General features: G+C 35.1%; 1 protein-coding gene across 1 annotated transcript in view; it reads left to right on the top strand.

Moving 5' to 3' along the window:
* Window positions 1–20,763, top strand: part of LOC123324075 (glutathione S-transferase C-terminal domain-containing protein-like) — a 26,329-nt gene extending 5,566 nt beyond the window's left edge. Inside the window, exons 2-5 of the mRNA XM_044913088.1 lie at window positions 3,126–3,241; window positions 3,404–3,448; window positions 5,432–5,560; window positions 20,626–20,763. Coding sequence (XP_044769023.1) covers window positions 3,126–3,241; window positions 3,404–3,448; window positions 5,432–5,560; window positions 20,626–20,763 — 428 coding nt within the window. The remainder of the gene's footprint in view (window positions 1–3,125; window positions 3,242–3,403; window positions 3,449–5,431; window positions 5,561–20,625) is intronic.
* The last annotated feature ends 1,085 nt before the right edge of the window (window positions 20,764–21,848 follow it).

Here is a 21,848-nt window from a genome sequence, read left to right as displayed (position 1 = left end):
GTTTTGGGGTGGAGTCTTTGGGGTTTTCCACATAAAGTATCATATCACATAGATCCTCATTTTTAAGCACATGAGCTAATTGCGGTTTTCCCCTAAATATGTCATATTTTTCTTAGTATACTTTCCCTTGCCATTCTGTCTGGTAAGTTTCTGTTCCTCCTTAAAGACTCAACTGAAATGCCTCAAGTCTCTGTAAAGCCCTCTGTGATGTCTCATTTAGTCCTTTATTTTCAGCGCACATACATTTGCAAATAATAAACACCCGTAACTTCCTTTAGATACTCTCTTAGCTCCCTAAGGACAGGAACTATGTTTTACTCACTTTGAGATGTGTCCTCAGCATATAGACAAGTACTGAGCATAGTAGGTGCCCAAGTGATATTCCAAGCATGAAAACCTTACCCCTGGGGATGGGACCTGCGTTTCACTGTCTATTGCCCTATAGAACATAGATGATGCCGATGTTCTAACATAGCTCTTCCTTTGCTTAAAAATTTGTTCGTTTACCTTTGTATTTTCCTTTGGGGCAATGCAAACAACACTGAAGTTGTCTAAATAATCAGGTTCCTCCTGACTTGAATTAGACAAGGGAAAGACTTCACTGTGGGAGAATTACATCACAGAAAGAATGAGATCATTTGTATTAAAACATCTGACCATTTGATTCTTGGGTTTCTTTTTCTATGATGGCACTTAAAGAACCAGCATTTTTAGTCAAACTAAAAATAGATTATAAATTCATGCTTATAAGTGGTGTCTTAGGCAGAAGAATGTTGGATATAAATAGAAAGTAGACTGGATTTTTAAATTAACACCATATCTCAAAATACCACTTTCTTACCTTGTTCAATGTGTTTGAGATCCTGTTCATGTTTCCAGGAGCTTCATAATATTTATATAACTGGAATGGGGAGGAGGAATGCTTTATTTGAGGTGGCTTTTCCATAAAGCATCTGAGCATCATGCTACTATGTTTTTAGCTTGATTTGTGAATATTACGTGCAACTTAATGGTGTCTATTTAAGCAAACCCTGAAAATTACCTCTTTGCCTTCAACCTTCATATCAGCATGAATACTTTATATGCAAAGATGCAATCTTAGAAAAACAGATCTTCATCAACATTTGCTTTTGGAGCAAACCTAAGAAAGTTAGATAATTCTAAATGTATAATAGAAATATGGTACAAAACTTCCTGCTAGTTGTTCCATTAAATAAATTTTCTTTTCTCTGTGTTCTTAACAAAAGGTAATTCCTTTTGACTTTATGAAAATCCTTTGGCTAAGCAATGTTAAGAAATCCACAAAAGGAAGGCAAAAATGTTTATGTTCATTTCTTGCCTCTTGGTGGCTCCATTAAGCAGCAGCATTTGTGACTCTAGCTTTCCGGCTCAAAACTACTTTTCTTTTTTTGCCACTCTCCTCCCCTTCCCGTTGTTACTCTTCCTCTTCCAAATCAGAACTGCCTTGCCATAAAAAATAAGGCAGATTTATGAATGGATGGATAGACAGATGGTTAGATGAACGGAGTGTGACTAAACCAAGTATGGTAAGTTGTTAGTGGTAGAATCTAAGTGGAGGTTACAGAGACATTCACTGTAAGATTCTTTCAACTTTGCTGTGTTGAAAATTGTCCTAATTTCTTAGGAGTGGTAATCCAGAAAGGGTAGGATGATAGGGGCTTTTATTTATTTTGTTTAAATTTTTCACAATTATATTATTAGAGAAAAATGAAAAGCTAGCTACATGAAACTGTCTTCATAAATGAAGTCACCAAACTATTGATTGAAATGCCCTTCAGGTTTGAAATTCACATTAGAACATGCTAAATAATTAAGAATGTGTACAGTGATTTAGCTGTATGATGATGATGACATTATTACAATAGATTGGTTATAGAAGTGTGGTAGATATGGTCAATGGAATACTATGCAGCCATTAAAACATATAGCATAGAAACATGCATTGACATGGAAAGATTGATATATAAGGTTTTATGTGCATCTAGAACATTATGAATTTATGGATACAGCTGGAAGTATATATATACAAAGATATGAGCTCTGAATTATTAGATTTGGATCTTTTTCTCTCATATAAATTTTTTATTCATATTTTCTATTTTTTCCTAAAATAAAGGGTTTCCAGTGTTTTTATTTCAGTAACCTAAGAAAGAAGGAAAACAGAAAAGAGAAGAAAAGAAAAAAGCCAGGCTGTTTTTCCTGTGAAAATGGATCAGGGAAACATTGGTAACTGTAAATAATTTTTGATCAAGCCTAAAGATTATCTGGGTTTGCCTTTTATCTGTATCAATGAGATCTGCTCCCTTATATTTTCTTAATCTTGCTCTTAACAAAAAGTGCATGTGAAATATGTAAAAACAAATAATTTTATTCATTCTTCTGAAGTTATTTCGTGGACTTAACTAGTGGCTTTGAAGGAAAGTTAAGATGTTCATGCTGCTAGGCCCAAGGCATTTCATACTTGGAAATGCCCTATCTTTAATCTCTAATTGCATTAGATTTCTGTGTCTGGCTCATGAGGAAAAGAAGCTTCAAAGCCAAAATGGTAAAATCTAATTTCTCTCTAAATACACTAACTATTGATATATTTCAGACAATGTGACACCTATGTTCCAACGTTCCTAACCAGAAAAACTAAGAGTTCAAGGGCGTGCCAATTAAATAATGAAAATGTTTTTGTTATGGATCTCTTTTGTCCAAAGAGATTTAAACAATGTGCTAGAATTAGGTAGTCTTTGCAATCTGTCTCTGATAGGGAAAGAGGGAAGAAACTGTCACCGTTAATTTTTATTCATCCAGTAAACATTTACTGAACACTTTATGACTCTGCCATTAATATTTCACTTACTGTTTCCTCTCTAGAAGACATTTTTTCAATGGATATTGACAGAGAAGTTGGACATGAATAAAAGTAAAAATAAGCATAGAGAGAGTTCATTTCTGGGTTTCAGTTCTCTGGTCCTCTCACGGTGGATGATGTGGAATTTGGAACTCATTTATACATTTACCCCTCTTGTTGGATGCTGGCGGTCTACTCTATGAGTACCTTCTTACTCCCTCATGATGCCTAACATTTCATTGTCTTCATCTCTTGTCTTCCCCAGGTAAAATGTCCAGTGATCGAGCTTTGAGGAAGCAGCAGCAGTTAAACAACCTTGTTTATGTCGTGGCAAATCAGGCCAAACCTGGTGACAGAATTGTGGATTTCTGCAGCGGCGGGGTATTACATCCCTCCTTTTGTTCTCTTTAGCCTTTCCCCAACTATGTGACTTTATTGTATTACATTCAAAGTCATGTTTTTATTTGGCAAGACTACTGTCTCAGAATGAGAAAAAAGCTTTAGGGACCAAAGTTAACTTGTTTCTTTTTCTGCCTTTTCCAGGGCCATGTTGGAATTGTCCTTGCTCACATACTGCCATCATGCCAGGTAAAATCTGAATAACCCATAAAAGGAAACACTGGAAAACTACCCAGTTCAGTTCGCTGAGTCTGTGTCTGACCCCTGCTCTTTGAATTTATTAATTGTTCACCCAGGTCACATTATGTGGCACAGATAATTTTTTTTTCTTTGAACTAAACTTCTAAGAATCTTTAAAAAAAAAGTAAAGTAGGATCACAATACATTTTTCAATTTTTATAAAAGCGTTATATTTTAAAATAAGTTTTAGAGGGAATAACCATTCTGTTGTTAAATAAAATACTTAATGGTGAAACTAGTTTAATTGTCCCCATAATTTTATACTGCAAATACTAGCTTCTGAAACTTGTTAAGCATATTCTTTTGGTATCTTGATTTTTATCCATTGTACCAAAATTGTAACAGCAATTACAAAATTCCTTAAAGAAAAAAATAAACTCCAAATTTACTACACTCATCCGTCAAATGCTTTTCTCCCCATGTTCTCATTAAGTCATTGTCCAGGAGGATGCTTATTGCCGCAAATGCTAAAAACGCAAATATAATTTTAGTCACCAGCTTTAACTCAGTATTGTAGCATAAATGTTTTTCCCTATTGCAAATAGTTTTAAATATCATTATTAAAATATCACCAAAATGTAACTACATAGTATGTTTTTAAGTAAATGTACCAGAATTTATGCAGTCATTGCCATTTGTTAGAAGTTTATTATTTTTAGTCTCTGCCATATGAAATCATTTCTTTGCAGTGACCATCTTTTAGCATAAAAGTCTAGAACTTGATGACTTTTAAAAAAAATACAAAACAAATGAGGCAGTTTCTTTGCTCGTGAACTCTGGAAGGTGCAAAATAATTACAGTGATTCCTCATAGAAGAAAAAGATGAGGAAGAACCCATAGACTGGCCAGAATGACATATAACAGGATGCTGGGGGGTAAGGGTGTATTATTTTTTTCCTTTCTTTGAAAATAAAGGGCAAAATAAGTAAGGAATCCTGGGGGAAACTAGCAGGTGTCTGTTTTGTAATCAAGGAAAGTAACAACTTGGTGGTTGGAGTTAGAGGAAGAAAGCTCATAAAGTAGAACCCTGGAGAAGCAGAGTCAGGGTTATGGTGTCTTTCCCCCCTCTTCCCAACAGTCTGAACACTTAGAGATGTTGAGCCTTTAAAGGGGAAATCTTGGCTAAAATAATGGCTGGAAAGCCTTTGATACCAAGTGTACTCTGACAGGTTTTTTATACGAAGGGACACAGAATTTTTCTGTAAACACAAGCATAAAGACAAAATAAGGGTAGAACTAGGAATGATAGTGATGGAAGTGACAATTCTGCCCACTTTTCTCTGTCTAAACAAGTAATCCTTTCCAATCTTCGTTGGCCTGGATTCCTAACTAGTTGCCCTTCCTTCTGTCTCACCCCCACTAATCCACACTATATATGGCAGCAATGGAACCTTCTTTGATCACACGATCTGGCTCCTATCACCTCTCCAGCCTCACGTCTACCCTCCACACCCTGTCCCCCCATTCACCATCACCACCACACACTGTGACCCAGCTATACCAATTTTCTCAGTTCTTCAAACACACGCTTTGGCCTTCACACGTGTTTCTTTCTCTGTCTGAAACACTCCATTCCTCCAGCTGATTTCTATTCATTTTTTAGGCCTCGGTTAATATGTTATTCTCCATGTTAAATGACTAAAACCTTCTTTAGTCATCAAGTCTGAGTGTTCTGATAACACACAATATTGTCTTCCATTAAACACTTATCACTGTATTATAATTGCCTGTTGCACTTACATCACTCCATCTCTAAGCTCCAAGAGTTTGAGGACCTTGTTCATTTTTATACCATATTATCTGGCATACTTCCTGGCACAGGATAAGGATCAGTGTAGTATGTTCTACATTAAAGCTATACAGTAATAATACTTTGCCCTAATATCTGAATTATGTTACTGAATGTACTATTGTTTCCTGGGTGAAATCTAGGTTACATTAATAGAAAACAAGGAATTATCATTAATTCGTGCTAAGAAGAGAAGTGATGAACTAGGTTTAAGCAACATTTGGTTCATTCAAGCAAATATGGAGTATTTTACAGGGATGTTTAATATTGGGGTAAGTAATCAAACAATTTCAATTTCTTTAATTAATTAAGAAAAATTATATGCCTTAGATTAATTAAAAGGAGATACTTTTATATTCTTTGCTAAATAAGTTTATAACTTTTGTTTTCTATATCTAAAAGTATATCATATTAATGAATAGTATTTCATTCATAGCACTTCACCATTATGTGATAGAGGTAACATTTGTTCCTCTCCCAGACACGAGTTTTATTTTCCTCACTTGCAGAATGCCCAGTGCCTAAAACAATGTTTGACATACAGTAGTTCTCAGTTGAATGAACGAATGAATTCTAATAACAATGACCTTCCTTGGTTTATTTTACATTTTGAAAGAGAATGAAAGAAAAGAAAAACAGAGAAATGTTGCTGTTACTCCTTGTATTTGTTTTAAAATTTTTTTTCTTATTTTTAAAGGACCATATGCTCAATATAGAAAATACATAATAATACAAAGAAGAATCACCAGTATTTCCACTACTGAGAAATGAATAGTGTCAAAAACCTTTGGTCTTTATATATTTATGCACACATACAAATGCATATTTACACATATGTTAACATCATTTACATCATACTATATAGATCTTGCTTTAACTTAACATTGTCATAAATCTTTCCCCTACTCATTGATCATTTTTTTTCATGTTGTTATAATGTGTAATTATTACTATGATGGATATCTTATGCATTGTTTAAGATTTTGATACATTTGCCAAATCACTTTCTAGGAAGGTTGTGCTAATCTGCATTTCCAACTGTATGTGTTAACAAAACATACATAATAGGCTGGTCTAGCTGGAACTCTTCTTCAATATCAGAATCTCAGACTTTCGTAGTTTTTATGATTTTTGTCCAGTGACGTTCATTTTCTAAATATCGACTACTGGAAATTTGTGGGGTTTATGTTATCTTTTACAATGAAAATGAATACAATCTGTTTCCATTGGTTATCTCAAGCCAAGCCTATACGAAGAGAAGTAAACTGTTAATAAGGAAATTTGGGAAAATGCAGACATCTGAAACAGCAAATTCAAATTAACTGTATATTTATGTGCACTTTAAATTTTACATAAATGTTGACATAAAGTTTAAAGCTTCTCCATTAAGAAATGAGCCATTAAGCCAATGCCCATTTACAAGTACACCATGCAGACTAAGGTGGCAAGATATTGCAGCCCATTTACTCACCTCTCAAATCACAGAATTCCCATCTTCTCAGCCATACATCTCTTTACCTTTCTGTGGTTTATAGGTGCTAAATCATTCTGGCATATTCTTGTAACTTCCAAAGTCATAATTCACTAACACCAACTGAAAATGTGTATGTCTTTTTTGATGTGATATTTTCTTTACATTTCATAATAGTATATTCAGAATGGCTTTTTTCTTTCATAATTACTTTTGTCAAGTATATAGAGAGTGAATTAAAATTACTTGGAGGATTAAACCAAAATTAGATTTACTCTCAAAAAATAATTTTCCCTAGGAGGATAATTGAGGTATTTGTCACTAGATAAATCAAACTGAATGCATCAGTGGCTCCAACTCTTGTATTAAATAGATTACGGTGAAAATAGTGTAGCTAGAGAGGAAATCAGAATAACTAAGTATTGGAAATGCATTAAAGCTGCATTAATCCAGCTGCTTAGTAAATACCTTTTTCTTTTACTATTTTTCTTTAGATATAAAAATAATGATGTAAACCAGATTTTAAGGAGAGAATTTTAAAGTCTTAGAATCAACTATCTTTAGGAACTTTAAGCAAATCATTTATATATACCAGAATTAAAATACTAATTATTAGTCTTACCTCCATTAATACAACAACCCATAGCAGGCAAAAATGAATTGATTTTCTAACTTTGTTAAACTAGTTTAATCTGAAATAAGGAAAGAGAAAAAATATAGATATTTTCAGATCTTTTAATTAGGTCTTCCAACATGTCCACCTACTGGACCTGCCCAATATAACCAGAATCAGTGAGGTAATGATACTGTGTTTGTTCCAAAGAGTCATCTTGTAGTTTCTGGTTTACATTGTCCTTATTTGAGAAATATATATCTTTAGAAATACAAATGCCTAATAAGCTTATAAAAACATTCAAAGTCTCTATACATTTTAACTTGAACAACAATGATATTCCATTTTTGCTCTTAAATTTTGCCATTTAATTAAATTAAAAATATATATATTATTACTCATTGACTGCAGGGCTTCTGTGAGACATGCCTAATCATATAGGAGTTTTACATTTTTTACTTTACATGATATTTGCAGTGATTTATTAATGACATGGAAAATTAGTTATAATGGTAAAGAAAAGAAACATAATAGTAAAGAATATGGACCTTAACATTGGGCAACCTTGTGCCAAAATCTCAATGTGGCCAATTACTAGCTGTATGGCTCTGGGCAACTTATTTAAATCACTAATCCTCAGTTTTTCCATATACAGATTAGGCATAAAATACCCGGCTCATAGGATATTGACATAATGTATGTGAAGCACTTAGCGGGTTGTCTGCCGTTTAGGAAGTACTCAGTAAATTGGGCCTCCTCTTACTGTGTGCAGTGTGATCTCTGCATTTAAAAAGGATGGGAGGAATATGCTAATATGGATTTTTTTTAAAGGTAGCTATCTCTATACACTGTAATAATATTTTTTCTTTATTATTTGCCATATTTTCAAAATACCTCAAATTTAACATGTTACTTTTATATTCATGATAAGGTAAGCAATAAAGATAGAGGAATAGTATGTATTTAATATTTCATAGAGATAGATAGTTTATTTAGCCAAGAAAGGCTAATAGTCCCTAAGGATTATTACAAGTTATCTAAAGGAATTCTGAACATATAAAATATATTTTTTTCTTTCAAAACAAGTAGTTATTATAGAAATACCTTGTTATTGGCTCATTCTGATTTTGGTTATAATGACTATTAGTGTCCTGAGCAAAATATAAAAGTGTTTTCAAAAGTAAGAAACATCCAAGAAGGTATTTTTTCCTCCCAGTTTCAATATATGTAGCTGTATGACCCAGAATTAAGTATATGTTATGGGTTGAATGTTTGTGTCCTCTTTCAAAAAATTCATATGTTGAATTCCTAAACCTTAATGTCACGGAATTAGGAGGTGGGGCCCCTGGGAGGGAATTAGGTCGTGAAGGTGGAGCCCTCCTCAAATGGAATTGGTGCCCTTGTAAGAAGAGAGAGCTTGCTTCCCCTCCTAGCTCTCTATCTGTAAACCAGGAAGGGGTCCTCACTAGACATTAGATCTGCCAGCACCCTGATCTCAGACTTCTCAGCCTCCAGCGCTGTGAGAAATAAATGTTTGCTGTTCAAGCCACCCACAGTATGGTGATTTTTTTTTTTTTAAATAACAACCCAAACTAAGACAGTATGTATAGATTACCAACCCTTAAAGGGAAACTTACAAAAAATTTCTTCACAAATGGGTTTTTAAGGCTTTAAAAAAAAAAAAGAGGTCCATTAATGCCTTGTCTACTGCAAGATAAATAACTTTCATTATTGTGAAAACTTACAAGATTATGCTTTTTAAGACCTAACTTACAATGTATATTAATATGCATGTTCTCAAACAATATTGCAGAAAGGACCATGACTATGGAAAAACACACTGTATTAAAAAAACAAAACCTGTATCAGTGCTAAATAGCTTGCCTAGCAAAATGTTTTAGCTGGATAATTCCAACAGTAACAGAGTCTTCTGAACTAGGTGATAAGGTATTGATTTCTAACAGTATTGGTGAGTATTTTCTATATTATCAATATATATCCAAATCTGAATACAGTTTATTTTTGAGTTATGTATTTACCTTTTTCTCTCTTACCCATAACAATTTTTAATATGATTGTTTGTGGTTTATCAGTGCTGAGTGCTTAATGACAAGCTCATTCCTAGTTATGTATGTTAGTATATAATTATACAATGTAATTGTATACAATGCAATAAATATGCAATTATACAATGTAGTTCAGTAACACCTTTGATGAGTAATTTATATAATCCTTGTTTTAAAAGAAAAGAAACTTGAGGAAATATATAGTCTCAGACGTAATTTTGAAAAATCATTAAGGCAAAATGGAGGATTTCCCACGTGAAGACTGCAGACAGAGGTATTTCAAACCCCTTCTCTCCAAGAAAGATGAGGCCTCCCAAATAACAAGGAGAACAAAAACCAGAAGACTCATCCTCCGTCTTTGATGAGCCTACGTTCAAGATTCTGTAATTTGAACCATAATATATATAGGCAGAAAGCAGATTGAAGAATAATGGTAAATTATTGAGTAGAAAAGAGGAAGATCAAACTTAAATGCATGAGGAGGGGGAGTGACTATCAGGAAGCAAGTCACTTTGCTCTCATCAAATCCCAGAAAACGTCAAGAATTCAGGATACCAGAAACCTCAGAGGAAGGGGATAAGGAAGAGGTGAAATCATGTTTAATTAAAAATATTTAGAGATCCAGAAACCTACCTCCATCTTGTGTACACTCCCTGACTCCTGCAAGGAACTAGAAGTTTATTCTATGAAGAAACTGAGCCAGAGATGCTCGGCACAGAGGAGAGCAAGGGTGATGAGCTGTCCTGAAAACAAGAACTCAGTGAGAATCTGCACACTGAATGATGGATCTCTTCCCCCTCGCTCCCCATTTGCCCTTACTTCCAGAACTTCAGAAGCTGGAATCATGTTCTCAGTCAAAGAGATCAAAAGAATCAGAGCTGTCCCCAGGGAAAATAACTACAGATACTATAGCTGTAATTAAAAAAAAAAAAAAAAGCAGCTAGCCACCTGATCACTCAGTCACTAGTGAAGCCCACCACTCTTCAAGTCTTTTATTCAGTACTTCCAGTCAACTTTTTAGTGATTCACTCTTTAATATGAACTGACAGCCAAGGAATATCAAATGTGGAAAACTTCTGAAACAGAAGATAGAAACGAAAGCAACAAACATAACAAAGGATCTCATCCATGGAGAGATTAGAGAAGATATTACATGAACAAAACAAGGATAGAATGAAAAAGGGGAAAGAAAATGAACCAACGGAGAACAAAAAGGAACTTCCTGGAAATTAAAAATACGTTAACCAAAATTGAAAAAAAAAAAAAACACAAGTAGAAAATCTAAAAGATGAACTGTAGGGCATCACCTATAAAAGTAGAACAAAGAAAGAAATAGAAACTGAAATAAGCATTAAAAAAAAAGTGTGACAGAAATCCCAGCCTCAGCAATCGGACAACAAAAAGAAATAAAAACATCAAAATCGGCAAAGAAGAAGTGAAACTCTCACATTTTGCACATGATATGAGACTTTATGTGGAAAACCCAAAAGACTCCACCCCAAAACTGCTAGAACTCATACAGGAATTCAGTAAAGTGGCAGGATATAAAATCAATGCACAGAAATCAGTGGCATTCCTATACACCAACAACAAGACAGAAGAAAGAGAAATTAAGGAGTCGATCCCATTTACAATTGCACCCAAAACCATAAGATACCTAGGAATAAATCTAACCAAAGAGGCAAAGGATCTGTACTCAGAAAACTATAAAATACTCATGAAAGAAATTGAGGAAGACACAAAGAAATGGAAAAATGTTCCATGCCCATGGATTGGAAGAACAAATATTGTGAAGATGTCTATGCTACCTGGAGCAATCTACACATTTAATGCAATCCCTATCAAAATACCATCAACTTTTTTCAAAGAAATGGAACAAATAATCCTAAAATTTGTATGGAAACAGAAAAGACCCTAAATAGCCAGAGGAATGTTGAAAAAGAAAAGCAAAGACAGTGGCATCACAATTCTGGACTTCAAGTTCTATTACAAAACTGTAATCATCAAGACAGTATGGTACTGGCACAAAAACAGACACATAGATCAATGGAAAAGAATAGAGAGCCCAGAAATGGACCCTCAACTCTATGGTCAACTGATCTTCAATAAAGCAGGAAAGAATATTCAATGGAAAAAAGACAGTCTCTTCAACAAATGGTGTTGATAAAATTGGACAGCCACATGCAGAAGAATGAAACTGGACCATTTCCTTACACCACACCAAAAATAGACTCAAAATGGATGAAAGACCTACATGTGAGACAGGAATCCATCAAAATCCTAAAGGAGAACACAGGCAGCAACCTCTTCAACCTCAGCCGCAGCAACTTCTTCCTAGAAACATCGCCAAAGGCAAGGGAAGCAAGGGCAAAAATGAACTATTGGGACTTCATCAAGATAAAAAGCTTTTGCACATCAAAGGAAACGTCAACAAAACCAAAAGACAACCGACAGAATGGGAGAAGATATTTGCAAGTGACATATCAGATAAAGGGCTAGTATCTAAAATCTAAAAAGAACTCATCAAACTCAACACCCAAAGAACAAATAATTCAGTCAAGAAATGGGCAGAAGACACAAACAGACATTTCTGCAAAGAAGACATACAAATGGCCAACAGACACATGAAAAAGTGCTCAACATCACTTAGCATCAGGGCAATCCAAATCAAAACCTCAATGAGATACCACCTCACACCAGTCAGAATGGCTAAAATTAACAAGTCAGGAAATAACAGATGTTGGCGAGGATGCGGAGAAAGGGGAACCCTCCTACACTGTTGGTGGGAAGGCAAGCTGGTGCAACCACTCTGGAAAACAGTATGGAGGTTCCCCAAAAGGTTGAAAATAGAGCTACCATATGATCCAGCAATTGCACTACTGGGTATTTACCCCAAAGATACAAATGTAGGGATCTGAAGGGGTACGTGCACCCCGATGTTTATAGCAGCAATGTCCACAATAGCCAAACTGTGAAAAGAGCCAAGATGTCCATCGACAGATGAATGGATAAAGAAGAAGTGGTATATATATACAATGGAATATTATGCAGCCATCAAAAGGAATGAGATCTTGCCATTTGCAATGATGTGGATGGAACTGGAGGGTGTTATGCTGAGTGAAATAAGTCAATCAGAGAAAGACATGTATCATATGATCTCACTGATATGAGGAATCTGAGAAAAAAGACAGAGGATCATAGGGGAAGGGAGGGAAAAATGAAACAAGACGAAGCCAGAGAGGGGGACAAACCATAAGAGACTCTTAATCTCAGGAAACAAACTGAGGGTTGCTGGAGTGGAGGGGGTGGGAGGGATGGGGTGGCTGGGTGATGGACATTGGGGAGGGTAGGTACTATGGTGAGCGCTGTGAATTGTGTAAGACTGATGAATCACAGACCTGTACCCCTGAAATAAATAATACACTATATGTTAATACAAAAATTTTTTTAAAAGTGTGAAAGTAATAAAATGTTAACATCTCAAGAAATGTACTTCAGGAAATTCCTAGAAGATGTGCTTCACTAACACAAGAGAGTAAATAAGAAAAAGGAATAAGTGTTATCTAACACAAAAGGAGGTGAAGAGGATTCTCATTATGATGGCAAAGGGAATCTCAGGACCAGAGCTAGGCAGAAGGCCCAGAAAACGTTGAGTCATTAGTTAAAGGTCAGAAAGCCCAGCAAAGATGTCCTCAGGAAAGAAAAATGAGACTGATAGATTACTTAGTAATTTTCATACAGTGGAAAGTTATACAATAAGGCATTTTACAGAGCTTTTGGGTAGGGAGAGGCTTGGATGTTTAAAAAGATTATACAACACACTTAGTTCAGCAGTGAACAGTATATATACAAAGCAACAATAATAAAAACATTACATAAATACTTAACTAAAAGTTGGAGGTAATATTAAGAGGATGCTAAAAGAGAAAAGGATGTAAATGTAAAAAAACAAACAAGCCAAACCACACAAAAACAAAACTATCTTCCATAATGGAAAATCAATAGATAATGTCTAATATTTATAAATCAAGGGTAGCAATCTGTATTTATTATACGGAAAAAGTTCTAGATTTCAGGAAAGAAAACCAGTGAGTTGAAAAGCATTGGCTTTGGTTGCCAGATGTTCTTACGGGGGTGGAAGAGTGTGTACAGAACAAGGGACTCTTTGTTATTACTTTACATGCCTTCAAAGCCAATTATCTGTAATATAATTGCACAAAAGTTTTTAAAGGGGTTTGGAAGAGAACATGAGTGTACTGTTGGGACCATGCCTACTACTGTCTAAGATACTTGGTGAAGAATCCTTCTTTGAGAAGCAAAGGTTCTGAGCCTAATTGGGCTGGGCAAATTTAAAGATCACCCAGTTCAATCTTCCCATTTTACAGATGGAGCAGTTAAAGCCATCTCTATCTACAGAGGAGCGTAACAAGTTAGTGTGAGAGCCAGGCCTGGAATCCAGTCAATGACTTCTGTTCACTCCCTACATCTCAGAAAGAAGCAAATGGGAACATAGAGAACTAGAACAAAGTTTGGTATCAGGCATTTTGAGTTTAAATCTTGACTTCATTACTTGTGACCTTAGACCAGGTCTTTCTGGCTAGGTGACTTTGGGCATGTTATTGCAAATGGAGATAATAAGAGCTACTTAACATATTAAATTAAGACAATAATGAAATGATTAAATCAAAAAATCAATGTAAAGATTGTGACATCTAGCAGATACTGAATACATGCTAGTTCCCTACGTTGTTGTAATTTCAGAAGATAGTAGGACCAATGAAATGAATAAAAAGACAGGGGATGTATTTGTTAAGAGCAGTTATCTAGGATGGAGGCCCTGAACTGTCTGAGTTAGGGTCCTTGATTTGCTGTGTGAACTGGAACAGGTTACTTACCCTCTCTGGGCCTCAATTTCCTTATCTTAAAATAGAACCTACTTAGATGTTTGCATACCCCTGTTCACAGCAGCACTATTCCCAATAGCCAAGAGGTGGAAGCAATTCAAATGTCCATGGACAGATGAGTGGATAAACAAAATGTGAAAGATATCTATATCTACATATAGATATAGATATATAATTTAGCCAAAATGTGATATATATAATATATATATATTGTGATTATATATATAAATTATATATAATTTATCCAAAATGTGATATATATATATTCTATACATATAAACAAAATGTGATATATATATAATTTAGCCTTAAAAAAGAAGGAAGCCTTGTCATGCTACAACCTGGATGAACATTGAGGATGCTAAGTGAAATAAGCCAGTTACAAAAAGATAAATACTGTAAGATTCCTCTTATATGAGGTATCTAAGATAGTCACATGCATAGAAACAGAAAGTAGAATGGTAGTTACCAGGGGCTGAGGGGAAGGGGAAAATGGAAGTTGCTGCCGTTGGTATGGAGTTTCAGTTTTGCAAGATGAAAAGGTTTTGGAGATCTGATTCACAACAATGTGTACACTTAAGAATGGTTAAGCTGGTAAATCTTGTATGTATTTTTACCACAATAAAAAGGTAAATTTAAAAAATAGTACTTATTTCATAGGGTTATTGTGTTAAATGAGTAAATACATGGAAACTTAACATAATACCTTACTCAATAAATGTTAAATTTTATATTATTTCTAATAGTAGTATCACTCCCTATTTCATGAAAATGCCGTCTGTTCTTTTGCCTCTGGCTTGTTATTTCTTTGCTTTCTAAACTCCTTTCTACCCTGCAAGGCCCTCCTCAAATGCCACCTCCTCCAGGACTCCCTTTCTGAATTTTCCCCATCTAAATATCTCCTGTCCCTTTGATGCTTCTGTTTGTACTTTTTTAATGGCACTTAACCTATTCTATCCTGTACTAGACAGGTTTGTGTACGGTTTGTGTGTTGTTGTATGTGTAGTGTTTTACTCTTCTTTGTATCCCCTGTGAATCACACACATGAGAGACATATTTTATGAACTTTATGAGTTGTTTCAACCTATATGATTCCCAGATCGAGTTGATTAATATATTAAGTAGTTTGGGTTCAGTGGTTACTATGACAGAGCATGCAAAAGGGATCTTTTTTTGACCTTTGTATTCCCAGCCACTACCATAATAGCAGTAAATACAAAATGCCCATTGATTGTTGAATGAATGAATGAATTCTGCAACTGGTAGGATTAAGTAGTAATGATTAATAAGAGAGAATAGCAAATTACTCAACAAGATCACCTTCATGTTGCTGTAGAAGCTCTCTACATCATTTGTCTCATGATTTTTTACAGTGTATTTCTTTTAATGAGGATTGAAATAAGACACAAAAATTGAAATGGTTAATGTGAATCTTAAGGCTTAAAATTTATAGGTTTTCATCTGCTTTAGTTTTCTATTTGTCTTGTCAAAAAAAAAAATGACCACAAATTTGGCAGCTTAAAATAACACAAATTTGTTATCTCACAGTTCTATAGATCAGAAATCCAGGTGGGCTTAACTTGTTTCTCTGCGCCAGGTGTCATTAGGTCAAAGTCAGCCTCTACTTTGGTTTGGCTCTTAATCTAAAGGCTCTGAGGGGAAATCCACTTCTGGGATGGTTCAGGTTGTTGGTAGAATTTAGTTCCACGCATTGTAGGATTAAGGTTCCAACTCCCTTGCTGGCTCAGCAAGGATTCATTCTCAGCCTCTAGAGCTACTGGTGAAAGCCAGCAATGGTGGTTCAAGTCATTCTCATGCCTCAAATCTCTGACTTTTCCTTGTGTCTCATCTCTCTTGCTTCCAGTCTGAGAAAGTTCTCTACTTTGAAGTCCTCATGTGATTTGATTGAACCCACCCATGTAAATCCAGAATAATCTTGGTATTTTAAGGTTCTTAATCTTAATTACATCTAAAAAAAATCCTTTTTGCCATGTTGACATGTTTCAGGTATGAGCAGGTAGACTCACTCATCCTACTACACCATCCCGGTTTTTTTTTTTCCCTTAAAGATTGTTTATATGACCATGTCATTTCTCCTTTACAGTCTCCCACAATTTGGATTTTGCTGATCATATCCCCCTGGTGTTGTTTCACATATTACCCTGTTCCCAAGATTGCTTAGAAATTGGTAGTTAGATCTAGATTGTAAAGACATAATCAGATCAGGTTTACTTTGGGGTAAGGATACATCAAAGGTGGTGGTGTGTTCAAATCAGTAGGCACTTATGTCTGGCTGTCTCTTGTGCAACATCAGCAGCATTTGTGATCATTGACCTTAGCTCCATTACTTTAGCAAGGATTGCAAAATGGCGATATTCTTTTAATCTTATCATTCCATCTTCATTTACTTTCCTTTATTAACTGTTCGGTTATGCAGAGGTACAGTACATTAGGAAAGGCCAGATAAAATTTGATTCTTTCCCTGTATTTTCTGGTTTTCAAAGTGAGTTGGTTATCTACGGAAAGTGACCAGTTTTTTTTTTTCTCAGTACAATTATTGACTCATCAATTTAATGTTTGAAACACTTATTATTATTGCACTTATTATTACACTTATTATTGCACTTATTATTCTCACTGACGCTCAGATATTCCCATATTTGTTAAGTGGGAGCCTCTTGAGGTTAGCTCCTGAGTCCTATTGATAGGACTTCAATAGTATTTCATAGTGTCCCTGCTTTCAGTATAACACGATGTTCCAACTCATCTTATGCATTTCCTGCCTCCTACCTGGCAGCAGCTATTTCTCCATGCAGCTCTAAATTCTTTTAAAGGAAAATGCTATTTCAATGACCACAATTTAGGTACTGGGGATAGTCATTACTACTGGTTTGGTCTTTGTTTCCAGGCTCTACTGTGGTCTTAGCAAGGCAATTTTTTTTTTTTTAAATCATCATGGGTACATACTGACACTTCCAATTTAAATTCAGGACCATGGGATTTTAACTTAGCCTCACTTAGCTATTTCATATCTCTTTCTTCTTTCTCCTGTGCTTAAAAAAAAATCTATTTCCTAATGGCATCAGCAAATTTCTTATTTGCTTTATCTCACAATATACATATTTGAGTCCTAAAACAAAAATACAGACACCAATGATGATTACTGAAAATAGTTTGACAATTTTTAACATTATTTTTCATTTAATAATATCTACCATGGCCATGTAGAGAAATATTCCCCATTCCTTTTTAGAGCTTCAGAGTAAGCCGCAAGTCCTCTGTCAATGGAAAATTGACTTGTTTCCATTTTGTTGTTATTTCAAATATTGCCTCAATGAATACATCTTTTTATGTTTTGGCCAGTGTATCCCTTGAACAGATTTTTAGAAGTGAGATCGCAAATTACTCATGTAATTTTGCTGGATATTGCTAAATTCCTCCTCCATGGGGTTGTGACATTTTTATATTCCCACCAGCAATGTATGACATTGTCTGTTTCACCATACCCTGGCCCATAGGTTGTCATCAAATTTTAGAATTTTTGCCACTTTAATAGGTGATAAGTAATATCTTAATGTAATTTAAATACTTCTCTTATTTTGAACCATATTGGACAACTTTGGTTTAAGACATATTCGCATATTTTTGTTTCTGAATTTTCCAAATCTCTTGTCCATTCACTATCAGATTATTATACTTTTCTTTATTTTCAGAAACTTGCTATGTATAAGGGATATTAACCTTTTGTTAATGCTTTAAGTTGCCAATTTTTTCTCTTTGTCATTTATCTTTTTATATATGGTTTTTGTTTCTTTGCCTTTTTTTTTTCATTTTTTGTCAAATTTTTTAACCTTATCCCTTATTGTATGTAGAATTTCAGACATAGTTAAGTATTTCCACTCCCCTAGGTTATAGAGGAATTCACTCATGGTTGTTGTTGTTGTCGTTGTTTTGCATTTTAAATCTCTAGTCCATTTGAAATGTACTATGTGTGGTGAGAGGAAAGGATCTAATTTTATTTTTCATATGGCTATCAGGTTAACCCAACATCACTTATTAAAAAGCCCATCTTTGGGGCACCTGGCTGACTCAGTTGGTAGATGCAACTCTTGATCTCAGGGTTGTAAGTTCGATCCCCACGTTGGGTATAGAGATTATTTAAAAATAAAATCTTAAAAAAAATTAATTAAAAGTCCATCTTTTTCCCAGTGATCCAAAGTGCCACCTTTGTTTTATGTTCAATGTTCATATTCAAATCGTTCCATTGATCTATATCTCTCTTTGTTATTTGCCTGTTCTTTCTGACTGGCATTTGGTAACAATGGAAATTAGGAGCATATGAAGCAATAAAACCTTTTAGGACTAAAATCCATTGTGTAAATAGTTCTTAAATTTAGTTGTTTTGTTTAAATGAGGGAAATAAACTCATTCTTTTGCATGTAGCAAAAGGAATTCTTTAAGAGCCTTAAAAGGGTTTTGCGGGGAAGCAGCCTGATATAATTAATGCATGGGTTCAGGATCCTGCCACTCAGGAGCTGCTTTGTTGTGGGCATGTTCTTAATTTCTCTGAGCCTTAGTTTCCTTACTTCTAAAACGGAGATAAAATCTCTCAGGGCCGTTTTGAGCATAGAAAGATCTGCGTGCCATTACCCAGCGTCGTGGCCCCACATAAAGGGCACTCAGGGAGTATTGGTTGTCTTTTCTTCCCCTTCAGGGGAAAATGCATTTATAACTTTTATGGTGAGGTTTTCTCCAGCTACTCATGAAAATGAAGAACTGGCCTGATTTTTACTCTGCAAAACTGATTAAATAAAAGGAACAGATGAGAAATCAAAGTTCTTCACTCCCAATTACCCAGTAGTGCCTGCCTTCACTGAACAGCAGCCTTGGGCTCAATTTTCAGAGTGAAAGAGGAAAAGTGGACTGACAACAACCACAGGGATTGTTGACTTCTAAATTGATGTAAGCCTAGATGGAGGGGAGATTCAGAAGAAGGATGATAAGCAGAGATCATGCTTTCCTCTTCCCAATACAACATTGCTTTTGGCTTTCCAGTTTAAGAGGGGAATCTGGCTTATGATACTCATATCCAGAAATTTCCAGAAAATCTCTTCACTCTAAAAGCCCCTCCCTACCCTGAAGTTGTCAGAGATCTGAGCATTTTTCTGACAAAATGCTTTATTTTTTAAGATCCCCATATCAGATTTTTTTCCATAGGGTCCTGTTTTGCTTTATTTAGCCTAATAATTTTCATAATTGTCTACTTTAGATTGTGACACAATATAGACATATTTAAGGAATTTGTTTTGAAAACATATCTTAAGATCATTTTTAGAGGTTTTTTAATGAATTATTGAAGCCCTAATTAGATTCCAATTCATAATTTTATTCCTTCCTTTTTAAATAAACCCATTGAAAGTAGTTCATGTAATTCACCAATATTAAGAACTATTACATGAAGATGAAAAGGGGCTCCATAAATATGATTTGATCAGTTTTCATACAGCATTGATTAGATTATATTCATACAGCATTTGAAAGAATGTTTTCAAATACATTTTTTTTAAAGATTTTATTTATTTATTTGAGAGAGAGAGAATGAGAGAGAGCACATGAGAGGGGGGAGGGTCAGAGGGAGAAGCAGACTCCCTGCCGAGCAGGGAGCCCGATGTGGGACTCGATCCAGGGACTCCAGGATCATGACCTGAGCCGAAGGCAGTCGCTTAACCAACTGAGCCACCCAGGAGCCCTCAAATACATTTTTATTTAATTTTTGCAACAGCATTGTTATATGTAAATATTGGTAACCATAGTTTATAGTGGAGCAGACCAAGGCCCAAAGAAGTTAAATTTTAAATGGCCCAGGATCTCATAGGCAACTACAGTTTGAGACTAGAAATTCAGATTTCAGTCTAGTGTTCCTGCCACAATTCATAATCAGCAAGAGAACTAGTTTAGACATGCATACATATTAAATTTTCCATATTTAACATCATGTCAGATTTTCCACTGAATGAATCTTAGGCTTCATTTGCAATGTTCCATTTGTAATCTTTCAATCTTTCTTAGCTTTCTTAATTAATATGAATAGCTAACTAGTCCTGCGGTATGTCCAAATGCGAACTATCTAAACTATTAGGGAATAATGTTCTGGTAACTTGAAACCTCCAGAGGATCAGTCCTCACAAAGAGTTAAAAAAAAAAAAAAAAAAGGAAAAAGGCACAGAAGTAGCATTGTTGGTTAAGCAAGAACTTAGTGCTGATGTCTGGTTTTGTTTTCCAGGTGGCACTGCATGCTTGTGGAGTGGCAACAGACATGGTGATTGAGCACTGCATCAAAACACGGGCTTCCTTTGTCACATGCCCTTGCTGTTATGGTTTCATTCAGAACACCTCAAAATTTAATTTTCCCAAAAGGTGAAATGTAGTGTTCACCCTAAGACACCAATGTGGGGAATAAAGCTAAAGCCCGAAACTCATTTGATACAAAGTTGCAATGAGATTTCACTTTTGAACTCACTTCCTCTTTCCACAAACGCAGGTACTGTTTATAAGTTATATAAGGAAGAGAGGATCTCCTCTATGGCTGCTCCTTGATTTTTCTCCTGGACCCAGCTCCTGAAATTTAGAAGCAAGTCTATCTGAGAGTGAGCTGGCTGACTAAGAAATCTGATAGGTTCAGCACTTCTCATCACCTCTGAGAGGCAGCAGGTGTTGTGGTTAAGTGCTTAGGACCCTGAAGTCTTCCGTCCCCCGGTGGGGGGGGGGGGCAAACATCGGCTCCTCAGACTTTTATAAGTCGTTTCACTTCAGGCAATTTACTTCAGCTCTTTTTGCCTACATTTTCTCATCTATAAAATGGAGGTTATAATAGTAATTACCTCAAGGTTTTTGTGAGAATTGAACGATATATATGTAAAGCACTTAGAAGTGGCACAGAGTAAGCATTCAATAAAATGTGAGCTGTGGCCAGGTACGGTAGTAGCAGCAGTATTTTTAAATACTGCCCATGGGTGCTGATTAATCTGCAAGCCGGACAGCCATTTTTACAGTCCTTCTTATCCCACCTACAAGAGGGAGACATTTTATTTCTCACCACTTTGGCCTAACCTAGTGGAGGGCTGTTGTCTTGGTGTTCATGACATTTCACTCTCTGAATCACAGTTATTGAGAATCATGCTGATCATTTTAATTACAGAATAGATTATGTTAGTTTTAAAAAAATTCTATAATGTGTCAAAAAAAGATTTCTTGATCAATTGCATGATTACTTTTAAGAAATCTTAGAAAATTTCCATCAGAATTTATACTTAAAGGCTTCTGAATAAAGTAATAAAGTACAAACAATAGCCTTCTTTTTCTTTGTCTTTGATTTTTTTTTCTTTATTTCATTGTTTTGTTCTTTACCACAATTTGCAACTAGTTGAGAGAAAACCAAAGGAACTTTGGAAAGGCAAATAATAAGTATAACTTAAGGTTTATTCAATAGCTGAAATTTCACTCTGT

Source organism: Neomonachus schauinslandi, chromosome 2 (genome assembly GCF_002201575.2).
Source record: "Neomonachus schauinslandi chromosome 2, ASM220157v2, whole genome shotgun sequence".
In the NCBI taxonomy this organism is placed as follows: Eukaryota; Metazoa; Chordata; class Mammalia; order Carnivora; family Phocidae; genus Neomonachus; species Neomonachus schauinslandi.
The sequence above is the reverse complement of the archived record's forward strand: the minus strand, read 5'-3'. Positions and strand labels throughout refer to the sequence as shown.